The sequence below is a fragment of the Malus domestica genome, chromosome 13 (genome assembly GCF_042453785.1).
Source record: "Malus domestica chromosome 13, GDT2T_hap1".
NCBI lineage: Eukaryota > Viridiplantae > Streptophyta > Magnoliopsida > Rosales > Rosaceae > Malus > Malus domestica.
Window position 1 is genome coordinate 6,225,052 of NC_091673.1, and position 14,025 is coordinate 6,239,076.

General features: G+C 39.9%; 2 protein-coding genes across 5 annotated transcripts; one reads left to right on the plus strand and one right to left on the minus strand.

Annotated features, from left to right (window-relative positions):
* Positions 1 to 892: 892 nt before the first annotated feature.
* On the minus strand, positions 893 to 2,958 carry LOC103451973 (probable inactive poly [ADP-ribose] polymerase SRO2). The gene is made up of 4 exons (XM_008391433.4): positions 1,926 to 2,958; positions 1,543 to 1,787; positions 1,275 to 1,426; positions 893 to 1,179 (listed from the first exon to the last, which is right to left on the minus strand). Exons 1-4 carry the CDS (start codon positions 2,411 to 2,413, stop codon positions 1,060 to 1,062), a joined length of 1,005 nt encoding a protein of 334 aa, XP_008389655.1. The 5' UTR covers positions 2,414 to 2,958; the 3' UTR covers positions 893 to 1,059.
* Positions 2,959 to 4,437: 1,479 nt separating this feature from the next.
* LOC103451972 (proline-rich receptor-like protein kinase PERK12) lies at positions 4,438 to 8,808 on the plus strand. 4 transcript variants are annotated; one of them, XM_008391430.4, is made up of 9 exons: positions 4,438 to 4,833; positions 4,976 to 5,988; positions 6,324 to 6,782; positions 6,888 to 6,974; positions 7,225 to 7,295; positions 7,418 to 7,494; positions 7,592 to 7,739; positions 7,853 to 8,014; positions 8,112 to 8,808. In XM_008391430.4, the coding sequence occupies exons 1-9, from the start codon at positions 4,826 to 4,828 to the stop codon at positions 8,412 to 8,414; spliced, it is 2,328 nt and encodes a 775-aa protein (XP_008389652.1). In that variant the 5' UTR covers positions 4,438 to 4,825; the 3' UTR covers positions 8,415 to 8,808. The 4 variants fall into 4 exon arrangements, with proteins under 4 accessions (XP_008389652.1, XP_008389653.1, XP_028947776.1 ...); XM_008391431.4 differs by having other exon boundaries at positions 4,438 to 4,827; XM_029091943.2 differs by having other exon boundaries at positions 4,438 to 4,806.
* Positions 8,809 to 14,025: the final 5,217 nt, after the last annotated feature.

The following is a 14,025-nucleotide window of genomic DNA, read 5'->3' on the forward strand; positions in this document are numbered from 1 at the left end:
ACAAACTTGTCGAAGTGTTGCGGATACGGAGAACGAAGAATGCCAAGGTTTGTACCCGTTACCGGACTTCTCCTGGTTGTCAGCGCGCACCCCTCTGTTAATATGCTTTTCCGATACTCTGTGATGAAACCGGTGTTCCCAAATTTCAATAATAACAGCGTGCGAAGATGTTTAAAGACCTAATCATCGTTGTAATTGATAAAGAGTAGGAGTTTGTCTCAGCAACACAAAATGAGGGTTTCGGTCGTTATATATAGGACTTGACCAGACATCCCACGGCACGAGCTGACGACAATCACGGGGTATATTGGCAGTCTAATTTTCATGAACACGCTAAATTTGCGAGTGCTTAGTCATTGTAATAATAAAAAGTCATTTGTATACTAATCTTCTGTTCTTAATTGGTTTGTACTTTTTACATCTCCTTTCTCTTCCTTCCTGTGAAAGGCAACGGATTTCTCATATTATTTTTTAAATTGATAGCATTTAAAAGTAAGACTTTGAAAACTTTGAGTTTTAAGGATAAGAACAAAATAAAAGGTAAAGTGAATAGTACCATGATTGACTTTTTAGTGTATAAATGTGGTTTTTCGTTAAAATGAACAGTATCGAAAACTTTTCATTAAAGTTTTTATATTAATATTTAAAAGTCGACTTTAAATTATAGAATAAATATATATTAAAAAAAGTTCCACAAAGTGAATTGCTTGGGCCATAGACCCTAGAGGGGGTTATTGAGCTTGCTGATCAAGCAACTCAGGCGGCCAAAGCCGAAAAAACGGTCACGTTGTCATTCACACTGCTGAATAGAAACCCAAGTTGCACTCTCTACGCATATTGCCAATTCAAAGTCGGTCACAGCTACATATGAAGAAACAACCAGAAACCACCATTTTTGAGAACCAATCTGTATATTTCGATTTCGATTTCGTTACACTGCATATCAATGGGAATTGATACAATGAAGCAAACAAAAACCTTTGGTTGACTGTCTGTCTAAATCGTCTCTAAATCTGTGTATCCGAAAGTAAGGCCCTAAGGATTGCTCACCAAACAACGTTATGCATTTGCCCTGGCACCAATCTGCCTCTTGACAGATTTGATCACTCCAATCAACAGCCTGTCACCGGCAATCTGCCTCACCCTCTGTATCAGCTGCGGGCGCGTTACCTTGTTCGCCTGCAAAATCAATCGAAAAGTTCGAAATGAAGTGATCATGCTGTCATGATTGATGAAGATTAAACATGAGAAACAGAAAATGTCATAGAACTTACTCTGAATTCATTGTGACAAGCAACAAGCAATTGCATTTTCTGAGGAGGCAAGAACTTCGAGAGAATGGACATCAGAGCAGGGAAGCTCATCCATGGAGATGTGGGGGGTTGTCTCAAAGCACTCTGCTGCGCAGTTGGAACACCTGAAACAACTGAACATACAAAAGCAGGGTTAAATCTCATTTCGAAAACCCGAAATCTCCACCAAACAACCAAACAAAGAACACAAACCAAATTACCAATTCGAATTTCGAATTGAGCTACTAACCATTAGGGAGAGTGTTAGGAGCCTTGAAGCTGACTACATAGCAAGGATAAATGTGAGAGTTCATGATAGCACTCCAAACAACATATCTTCTCGGATTTACCAGATTATCCACTCCAGTGTCCACCTCCTTGCAGCTCGGTTGAGATTGCTTAGAGCCCGGCGCCACCATTTCCGCCTTCCCCAATATCACACGGCACAGCAAGATGTGCTTCAGCCCACTTTCATCCACAGCCGACGACAATGCTCTACACAAATGTCAATACAATCCATCAAATTTTCGATAAAAATGGAAGGTTTCGATTTTAAAGATGTGAATTTCTCAAAGATCAAACAGAAACAAGAGTTGGGTACAAATCAAAATCCCCTGAAAATCAAAAAATTACCCATCACATGTAAATTTGGCAGGAATCATATGAACACCGACACCGTATGACACTTCATTTGGGACAGGCTCTCTGCACCGATTGAAACCATGGACCAAAACATCACAAAGCTCCTGCTTCGATCCGCCATACCAAGCGTACTTAACATTGGCGTTGCCGCCGCACTTACTTGCCACCGCCTGAGAGAAAATCTTGAACGACTCAAACCTCGCCTTCCTGGTCGGATCGGAGCTCAAGTTCTTGTGCACCGCCACAATATTCGTGTCCCTCCCGGCCAATCCCATGCCCGAAACAAAGCTCTTCTTGATGATCTCGTGCTCTAAACTCTCGTCATCCACCCGTATCATCCCGCTCCGGGTGAAAACACCAAACCGATCCGATACGGCGGCGTTCGAATCGCCGCAATCGGACCCGGAATCCAAAATTTCTTCGTCATTATCAATAGTCATCGAGATTTGGTCTTCGAATTCAAACTGATCCGTCGACATCGCTCCTACAAACTTACGAATTAAGCGATCGGATCAGCGAGAAATCGAAAGACAAATCGAAAGACAAATAACTACAAACAACTCTGTATACAAAAATTTTCAAAAAAAATTCATATATCAAAGAAGCAAGAAACGGTTCAAGATCTCAGAATCCGGGACCAAATAGATCAGGGAAGATTAAATCTTGGAGATATTTATAGGAGATTTGTGGCGATTTAGAGTTTTGATTTATGGCGGAGTTGCCGTGCCGCCGTGTATAAATAGTCTCGGACCCTGAGGCGGTGGGAACTTTTCGTAGCCCTTGGGAATTAAGAATTTTGAACTTTATGCATTGTCTATTTTGCCCCTCTGCAGATTATGCAAGCCGCCCGAGAAGTGACCGTTGTGCGTGCCGTTGGAGGGGTATTTCAGGAATATGGGGGGGATAGGTGGGAGGGTGGTTTGGTAATTTTCCGAATTTAACGCAAGTCATGCAGGACGTGGCTTTTGTCGTCCGCTTTACTTTCGAAGCAAGTTTTCCTGCTCAGATTTGGATTTAGGCTTCCTAATTGCGTAAGGAAATATTTAATAAAATAAATAAATAAATAAAGATAAAGGTGAATTAAATTCGATTGGGCCCAGGACATGCATTATTTATGGGTGGGTCCATGGTCCAATTGGGACGTGGGCTTGTGGAGTTGCTTGAATTCGGTGCACGTGGGTACCTCAATTACAGAATATGTATTGTCGTGTGCACGTGACATGTCTTCATCTTTTCTTTGGTTCCAAGCAACAAGGGTTTTAAATTGCATATGGTATTTTTGTGCTATTTGAGGTAAAAGGACTCCCTGAGTGAATTGACTTTAAAAAATTCTTATTAAATCGCTTAAGTAGTGCAGTGTTTTAGAGGTCAAATTGTTAATGGTAGTAAGAACACATCAACTATCAAATTATAAAAGAAAATCACCTGTTCACAATTCATGTCGGATGTAGTTAGGTCTTTAAGAGTTTTTCGTAATCTTCAAAGCGGTGTTTAAGTGTTACGACATGATGCACATTTAGATTGCTAAACACAATCTTCCCCAAATTCGCCCATTGTTCTACAAGTTCTACTTGGCAATATGCCCATAACAGAGCCGATCTTTAGGGAGTACAGATTGACACCGGATAATGGAGATCAAAGAGAAACTATAGCTGAACACTCAAATACAACTCATCACTCTAAGGAATCCACCAAAGAGATAAGAGTTTAGGGAAAGGAGAATGATTCATTTCTGTACATGAATAAGGGTTTTAAATAGTCTAGGCATTGAACAACCTTCCATGAATAGGTTAACCTTATTAATGATCATACATAACCATGACTTAAAACTATGCATGAACTGATTTAATACTAATCGTGAACATTGAACAAACTTTTAATTAAATATAATGAAAGCACCATCTAATAATTAGACGAATCTAGATTCGGTGCCAGTGGTGTCATTGCACAGGACCCTCAAATCGGAAGGGCCCTCGATTTTTCATTTTTGCATGCATATATGTATATATTTGAATGTGTAGCTAGTTTACAAATTGAGTTGTTAGCGCAGGTGGCTCTTTGGATAGTAACCATTCACAACTGCAATCTTATAACAACATTATCTTCCCTCACTTAGCAAAACGAAGAAGAAAAAACACCATCTTTCCTAAAAAAAGGTAATATATTAACTACTTTTCTAACAATTATTGAAGGAAGAATCCTTAAAGAAACTGCCAGCTCGTCATATTGGCCCCATCTGGACGGGGACGACGGGCGGGGTGTGGCAACAAACACATTCACCACCACGACCCCGATACGGGTCCTGCTCGATCCGACTGGCACGACTTGGGGGTGACACAAAAGCATTACCCACCATCCCGTTTAGGTTGCGCGGTAACCCGACATTCAAGGAGGAGCAACGCCTCAAAAATAAGAGACAGCGACAGTTGGGTTTTAACCAACCCAAAATAACAGCAACCAAAATTTAGAGATATAATCAAAACACACATAGGAAAACAAAACCTTACTAAGAAAAACGAAGGGAGAATTTTTCGGGATTGTTTTATGTTTTTTTTCTAAATCATTTCTTTATTTTTAATTTTGTTGTTTTGGGTGGCATTTGGTGGTGGTGTGGGTGGCCTTGAATGATTTTCACTTCTCACACAACCACCCCCTTCGTCTGTATAGTCTCTGGAATTCCCATCTCTTCCTCAAAAGCGACGAAACGCGAGCTCGATCGCGTGATTAATTTCTTCGATAAGGAGCTAGATTTTTGTTTCTACGTAAGTACGTGCATGGTCGCTTGCATGCAGACGGAGTTACGGCCGTCTGTACGTACGTGAAGTTTGTACGTAGCTGCTGCTGCTGCTGCGTCCATGCAAACTTATCCAACGTAAAAGTTGAATTATTGCATGTACAGGTTCTTGTCGCTTTTTTTTTCCATATTTTTTTAGTATTGTTTGAAACCCTTGCCCGGATTACGTATGATTATTGGTTAATTTCATTGGATTGGATGAAAGGGGTTTCGTTAATTAATCCTGTATTAAACTAATTAATCACAGGGAATATTGGGAAGGAGGAAACTTTGATAGAAAGGAAAAGGAAGAGTGGTTACCGGTTAAAGGAAGGAGAATTATGTCGGAATCAAACGAGCATGACTCTAATCCTCCTGGCCCAGATTCACCACCCCATGACTCAAACGCACCATCGCCGCCCCACGAGAGTACCGAGGACAAATCAACACCGTCAAACTCACCACCCCATGACTCAATCACACCATCGCCACCTCCGCCATCACAAGCGCCACCTCCGAAATCAGAGCCTCCGCCTCCAAAATCAGACTCACCTGCCCCAAAATCTTCACCATCCCCCGAACCTTCGCCGCCACCAGCATCTCCACCGCCATCATCACCTCCACCATCATCACCATCTCCGTCTTCTCCACCCCCATCTTCACCACCGCCTTCATCATCACCACCAAAATCACCTTCTCCTCCTCCTCGTTCACCACCACCATCATCATCAAAAGACAAACCAACATCCGGATCATCACCACCTTCTCCTCCAGCTTCACCATCTCCTCCTAGTATTACTGATGGCAATAGTCCTAAACCATCCTCTGGCGACAGTTCATCACCTACATCACCACCAACTGATTCATCACAAGATGATAAAGGCTCCCCATCCTCACCCAGTGTCTCTCAGTCCCCTCCAGCCTCTCCACCTCCAGCTACACCTACAACCAACCCCACCGCCCCATCTCCTCCTACAGTGCCTAGCGCTCCAGTGGTTCCGGGTTCAGGAGCTACTACAACTCAGCCTGTCCCTCGCCCTGATAATTCCACCCCCACCCTCTCCCCTCCCTCAACGAGAAGTCAGGTTACAGGCGACTCAGGGGGTAGTAGTAGGCATACAGGTACTGTTGTGGGCTTGACGGTAGCTGGAGTTTTCATCATTGCCTTGGTAGCCCTCATTGTTGTGTTTGTAAGGAAGAGAAAGAAGCAGGCCCAACCATACCCTCCAAATTACATGCCTCCCACTCCCGGTCCCCATGGCGGTAACTTATCAACTCCAGGTAAAGATTGTCCTTATACATTGTTGACTCATATCCTGACAACTTGAACTTTTAAAATTTATGTGCATGTCAAAGAAAATTTGATAATAGCCACTAATATTAGTTGCACAGGATGAGGTGGCTATAATGCTTATCACTGGCTTATGTAGTATCATAGTCAATGATAAGCATTTACACACTTTATTCTTATTCTGTAATGACATTATAAAGATCATATTATGCTGGCTAATACCGTATTAGTTATGTCAGTTTTTCTTGTAGCGGTGGTGGTCTAACATAAACATAATATAAAGTGTACTTATGAGCTCAATAATTGAGCTTTGTATGTGATGCAGGTGGATATTATCATGCGCAGCAACAGAGTTCCGCAACTTCTGGTCCAACAGAAAGCTTTTATTCGAGTGGACCGGCCGGACCTTCCTCCTATGAAAACAGCTACCAAGGTAATCCGCCCAGTTCTGGAGATTCCGGTCTTATTGCTGCTACCAAGGTTCATTTCACCTACGAAGAGTTGATGGAGATAACGAATGGATTTTCACGTCAAAACGTTATCGGTGAGGGTGGTTTCGGATGTGTGTACAAGGGTTGGATGCCGGATGGAAGAGTTGTGGCAGTCAAGCAGCTCAAGGCTGGTAGCGGGCAGGGAGAGAAGGAATTCAGGGCTGAAGTTGAGATTATTAGTCGCGTGCATCATCGTTACTTGGTCTCTTTGGTGGGATACTGCATCTTTGAACAGCAAAGATTGCTTATCTATGAATTTGTTCCTAATAAAACTCTTGAGCACCATTTGCATGGTAGGTGATCTAATCTAATTAACCTCTTCTTTTGATGTTCTTAGTTGTACTTCTCAATATTCAGCTACTTGTTATTGTACTTCAAACTGTTGATTTGTTATTCAGGTGCCGGAATGCCGGTGTTGGAATGGACCAAGAGACTCAAGATTGCTTTGGGGTCTGCAAAAGGCTTGGCGTATTTACACGAAGACTGTACGTACCCATATACATCTTTGTGACTTTGTGTTATGAGATCCGATAATAGTCACTGAAATTAGTCGTACATAATGGAGTGGGGTTAAAAGACATATCAGTGGCTAATAACGCCATTAGCTACAGATTTGCCATTTACGCACCTCATCAGCCACTTATAGGCCTTTTGCTCACTCCCTCAGTGGCTATTGTCAGCGCTTTCCATCGAACTATCTGATTCTATGTATTCTCCTTGTATATATGTTTATAGGCCATCCAAAGATTATTCACAGAGACATTAAATCGGCAAACATTCTGCTGGATGATGCCTTTGAAGCACAGGTATGTCTATACCTGTTCAATTCATGTTGTACTGATTCCTTCCGATGCTACGGCTATCCCATGATTTTGTGTTTCTGACATTGAGGCTCTAGTTTCTAATTCTTGAATATCTTCGTACACAGGTTGCAGACTTTGGGCTTGCCAAACTTACAGACGGCACCAATACTCACGTATCCACTCGAGTCATGGGAACATTTGGGTAAGCAAAGACCTTGTAAACTCCTTTGGAACTATTGCCTGACGACCGTATTGCTTATCGACGACACTCGTGGCATTTTTGTTCAATTTGGTTTCAGGTACATGGCACCTGAGTATGCAAATAGTGGCAAATTGACAGACAGATCAGATGTGTTTTCGTTCGGAGTTGTGCTTCTAGAACTTGTAACCGGGCGGAAACCCGTTGATCCTACTCGACCTTTAGGGGATGAGAGTTTGGTTGAATGGGTATGAACATCTTTCGCCCTTGCTAATATGTCACAATGCAGCGTGTCACTGGTTTTACAAGTCCACTATTTTTTTCACCTTCAAAAATTATTTTTCTGTCTAAAATTTCTCAGGCTCGTCCCCTTCTAATTCAAGCCCTTGAAACTGGCGACTTGAGCAAATTAGTAGATCCTCGGCTTGAGAAGCATTATGTGGAGGTTGAAATGTTCAGAATGATCGAGGCAGCTGCTGCTTGCGTGCGTCATTCTGCTCCAAAACGACCACGAATGGCGCAGGTGAATACTAATAAACAGAGAGAAGAATTTAAACAGAACAATGATGACAATTTATTGGAATAACTATGCAGACTTATCGGTTCATGTATATTTTCAGGTGGTAAGAGCATTGGACTGTGAAGGCGAATTAAGTGATCTAACGAACGGAGTGAAAGTTGGGCAGAGTACTGCATATGACTCTGGTCAGTACAATAAGGAGATTATGAGATTCAGAAGGATGGCATTAGGCAGTGGAGGCAGCTCAGAGATGTCCAGTGCAGATTTCACTTCCAGAGAGGTATCAGGACCCCAAAGTTTATGGACTCGCCCGGATGCTTCAAGCGATGAATCAGAAACTCGAGCTTTTACCACGCGTGGTGGTGAGCAGATAATCAGTGGGAATCAAGGCAGACGGTTCTAATTAGAAAGAGTGGCGAAATAATTGTGAATTAATTTCTGAATGTCCACACACTCATCATCCTGACATTGTTAACTCATGGTGCTCCACAGAGAGAGTTTGGCGAGGGAGGGGGCGACAGAAGAGACTGCGTTCGTTACAAAAAGAAAAGAAAAACCGATTTCTTGACTTAATATGACATATTAGTGCGTAAGTTAAGCTGCTGCTTCTTTTTTTCTTCTCCATTTTTCTTCGTTGAAGGTCGCTCTGTTCTCTAGTTCCCTCAAAGCATTAGCAGCAGGGAAGAGCTCGTAAAGTTTACTCGTGGTACTTTTTTTTTAGTCATTAATATGAAGAATCTGTATTGATAGTACAGGTAGAGCAATAAGATTTCAATTAAATGTGCCTAATTTTTCCATTTACACGCTTTTGGGATCTATGTATTAATCGACGATGCAATCATTAGCAGAATATTTAACTGTAATTGTACTTCATTAGACCCAGAAAAAACTGTCGTGTGAGCCTCCAAAACTTCCATATTTACGATGATAAATGAAAGAAAGAAAAAATCTTGCGTACTTTTGACATGTCTAAAGGAGCTGTTTAGATGTTCTTGGATGAAACCTTCGATTTTCCAAAATCAGCGATAATCTATCAGATTAAACTGTTCTTACTCGCTATCGATATGAGATGATTTCTTATGAAAGGTTCAAATACAAGATGAATCTTCTTTTATCGGAATCTTACCTTAACGTTGAGAATGTATAAAACAGTTCCATAGAGTGTTGTGACATTGGCATCAACAACTTGAAGTCCTAAGGAATCCATATTCTCCATCAACCTTGCAAACCCGCCTCGGTTCTGCTCAGAGAGCAGCTTAATCAAGAACTCTCTTCTGCCAATCTTGTTCGCTTCCATTTGCACCAAAGAAAAGGCAGGACATAAATGAACTGAAACATATCTAGTGTGTAAGTTAGAAGTGAAAGCTCAGTTAGGTGCGATGATAAATTGAAAACTATGCATACCACGGTTGAACATTTTCGGACAAAACTGGAGAAACTCTGCTTTTCCTCTTCCGAAATCAAGCAAATGCTGAATTCTTTCTCCCATTTTGTTAGGGTGGACATCCGAAAATGGAGGACTTACCTACAACTTACGCGATGCAACCGTGGCATTATGGATTAGTAACATGACGGCAAGTGTTTTAAGTTTCTCATGTGATGTCGAATGATTGGTTTGAAACACACCTACCTTTCCGTCCCTGTTTCATACAAGTCCCCCTCTTTAGAATAAGCCCGCTGCATTGCTTATAGTCATGTGATGTTACTAATTCATGTACAGATCAGCGTCTTTCATTTTCATGGGAGAACTTATTTTCTTATATGTATAGATTATCGATCATTGATCAAGGGTCTGGCCTTTTGTAATTGAAGATCATCCAATTCCATAATTTAGTACACTAGTCCATAAAAATGTCACAAACCTTTAACGTTACCTATAATAATACTTGAAGCTTCAGAGTTGGAAACCAATTAAAAAAAAAGAAAAAAAAACATAGAAGAACGGAGGAAACAGGAGGATTAATTTTGAAAGGAAAGCCAATCCAGCTACAACAAGTTACTAATCCGATCATCATTTCATCCACTGGCTCGGATCTCCCATTCCAATATGATGCTCGCCGCCAGGATGCTGCTTCATTTCACCTTTCATGTGACGATTCTTTTCACCATTTCCGTTATGGTGTGGTTTGTTGGGGTGATGATTCATGTATCCTCTGCCCTCTCCTCTGCTGCTGCTGTTCCCTTTCGGGTTTTTCTTATCGAATCCAAATTCGACGTCTGCTACTTTCGGGCCTGCTCGAAAGCTGGGAGCTCTCCCAAACTCCACGCGATGGTCTCCACCACCGCCACCTGCAGGGCCAGCTTCTTTCTTGGGACGAAAGTTATGTTGCGGTTGCTTATGGGGTTTTGAGCTGTTGTGGCGGCGATTGCAGAGCCTTCCGAGAAAGCAAGCGATGGCGGAGATGACGATTATAACGGCCAGCACGATGAAAACAGTCCCGAATGATCCATTTGAATGGTGGGAAGATGAAGGCTGTCCATTGACATCGTTAGGGTAAACAAGAACAGGGCCAAAAGGCTGTTGCTGCTGCTGCTGAGGCTGCAAGGAGGACATGATGATGGTCTGGATAGGATAGGACTGGATTGGAGTAAAACAGAGGATATGGTATTTAGGGGATAATTAGTAGTAAGTCCTTAGAGATCTTTGTTCTTTGAGTGAAGACGAAGGGAGAGAATTGGGTTTACTCGTGGATCAAGCAAGAACATTAATATGTGAATATTAATAAACACATTGACATTTATATGAGAGAATGCCAGCAACGTAATCAGTTTTATGCGACTAAATAACGTTACTTAAACACTGGGATTCAAATTTCGACTAAAAAAAAAAAAAACCTGGGATTCAAATGTTTGGTATTCGTGTTCAAGAAAGGAGGAAAATAACTTTCTTTAATAAAGAGACAAGTAAAGATATTCCTTGTTGATCTCTTTAATGTGGAAGAAGGAGCAGCAAGAGATTTGCTTTGTATGGAGAGAAAGCAAGATTTTGGAGCCTTTGGACAGTGGATTAGTGTTCTCAAAAGGCCCCCTTGATAGAGAAAAAAGCAGCATTTGTTTGCTAGGCGATTGCATAATTGTGCATATGGTTGGAATCAACCGAGCACGTTTCCATCTCAGCCTTTGATCTCGGAATATATGTAGATACATCTTTCCAAACTGTTAGTGCACTTATAATTTATTTAATATGTTCATCCAATAATACTGTTCTGTAGGTTCAAGTTAGAAATACAATAATACTAGAGTCACCAACTTGTTTGAAAGGACTGTTTAACCAAAATGGTTTTTGAGATTGACATGACTTTTCACTTTGGTTCTTAAGACTTAAAATCTATAGAAATGGTCATTGAGATTGTCCACCGCCAATCGTTTTGGTCATTTCATGATAAATCTCTATTAAATTGAGGGTATTTTGTCACATCAACCCCTACTATTAAACTGGTGGTTTCTTCAATTTAACAGAGTTTTTTTTTCATAGAATGACTAAAATGATAGACGGTGAACAATCTCAATGACCACTTTTATCGATTTTAAATATCATAGACCAAAGTAATGAGTTATGACAATCTCAATAATCATTTGGCTAAAAAGCTCGTATGAGAATTTCATATTATTGTGAGTAAATAAAAGTATCACAGTGAGATTAGACAAAAAATAAACATCAGTTAGTATGATAAAAGTGGTTTCTAGTAGACAAGTACTGGTCTTCAGAATTTAAAATAGGCTCTTTTTACATTTCACATATTCTCTATTAAAATTTGTCGTTTGATCTTTTTTAATTTATTTGATCCGACAAAAATTAAAATATATGTATAAAAAGTAAAAATAATTGTGTAAATAGCACCATCCTTTAAAATATCACCTATAATTTCTCCAAGAAAATGGCGGGGTCAGTACTCACTCTTTGATTGCCGTCTTTATCTCCTTTTTAATAAGGAACGATTCTGCTAGGTGGGTGAAGCTTGATTTTAGGTCCTTTTTATGATTAGAGAAGATCTTAGTAAAAGAGTGTATACACAAAATATGATGTGACATTATTCTTATCATGTAATTTTGATTTTGTATAAGTATACATTAATTTTGGACGTTTACGCTATAATATTGGTTAATAACTTAATAGAATAAATGAAATTATAACTACCTGAAATGTGCTCCGTCCTCCCAAAACTAGAAAAAATTTAGTAACATAAATTGAACTATAACTAGAAGTGTGCTCCGTCCTCTCGAAATTAGAAATATATGTCATAAACGGATTAATCCCTACCTTAATCCTTTCCTTAAACCTACCACGTAGAGGGCTCAGCCATCCTCAATGTTTAGTGGGACTGGACTTAGCAGTCACATGCATTTTGTTTGTTTGTTTGTTTGTTGACCATCTTTTACCTGTCCACAATGCATATGGCCAGTGCTGGTGGGAAAGGAATGTCTCTACTTCTAACACTTCCTAACTTCTAACAACTATAGCGCCCTGTTATGCTTTGAATGTCAAAAAAATCAACTCAAATGTGTCGCTCTCTAGTCAATGCTATGGGTGTTGGCTGGTCAAAAAGTGTGTTTATGAGTTTATCCAAACAATCGAGCACATAATTAAGTGACCAATCAAGACATTTTTTATGAGAGTGTCTATTTAACGATGTAAGTCAGTTGCTTTATTAGAAATTTTTAGGGAGTTTTAACGAAATATCTTTGGTTCACTTTTAACGAAAAATCACATTTTTACTTTTTTTTTTTTATACTATTCACTATACTTTTATTTATCATTTTACTTTAAAACTAAAGTTTTTTTTTGAACTTTTCTTTAGTTTTCCTAACCCTTTCTGGTAGTGAAGCCGACAAAATCATGACCAAACCTATTAAAATGATCCCAAAATTGAACATGGTCTTTAAACTAGAAAGCCCAAAACGAAAGCACAAAGCCACAAACTACTTTAAACCAAAATCAAAACAACATAATTAACCAAAACAAATCATAGCTTGTACTTATAGCTGGCTCTCTTCATAGTCACCCCAATTTAAAATCCATTTCATCAAGCACTTAAATACCAATTCAACTTATCAGCTTCATTGAGCTCAATTCTTCAAATTAACTAAAATGTCAAAGAAATTTGATCTTAATCATCTCCTCCTCTCCCAATTTTTATTCATCCTTCTCTATCTTCTCTCACAGTCATTTGGTAATAAAATTCCTATTCATTCACTGTAGTCTATTACTTTTGTTGATACTAGCAATATTCAGGGAGGTAAGAAACGAATTGGGATAACCTGCTATGATACCATGAAGAAGTTGAGGTTCCACCATAAAACCAATTGGCAATACGAAGAGTAGTACATCATCTTATAAGTCCATGCAAAATCTCTCCTCCCATTAATGTGAGATATGCATGGCAAGGAATGCATTAAATGTTGGTATATGGTCCAGCACATGATCAATGTTCTAAATTATTCTAGTAAGTAAGTGAGGTGGCTGGAGCATGCTAGATAATTCTAGCATGTTATTAAGTTGATGGAAGAAGCTAGAGAGTACTAACTTCCTTGGTTGCAAATGGAAAGATCTAGAAGCTACAATTTTGTGGCTAGTCTAGAATTATCTATGCTATAGATTTGAAGAATACACTAGAAACTAGTAGAATGTCAAACCCTCACCTATAAATATGGGTGTGATGTTGTAGTGAAGTAACTAATTAAGAACCAAGTGTGAGTAGCAAAGGATCAAGTCCAAAGCTAGAGTTCCACTCCAAGAGTGAGAGTGAGAGTGTTCCACTACACATTGTGAGTGAAGTTTAGAATGATAGAAAGTGTGTGTCATACTTTTTTGTATCCATCAAGCCTTGTCTTTGGCTTGGTAATACTACTCTTGTTGTACTCATCTTTTTCATATAGTGAAGATTGATTCTTGTTTCGTGGACGTAGGCATAAATTGCCGAACCACATAAATTCTTGGTGTCCATTTTCTACTTTACCTTGAGCATTCTCTATCTTGTAGTACCGACATTCCTAACAGTAAATAACTAAATTAA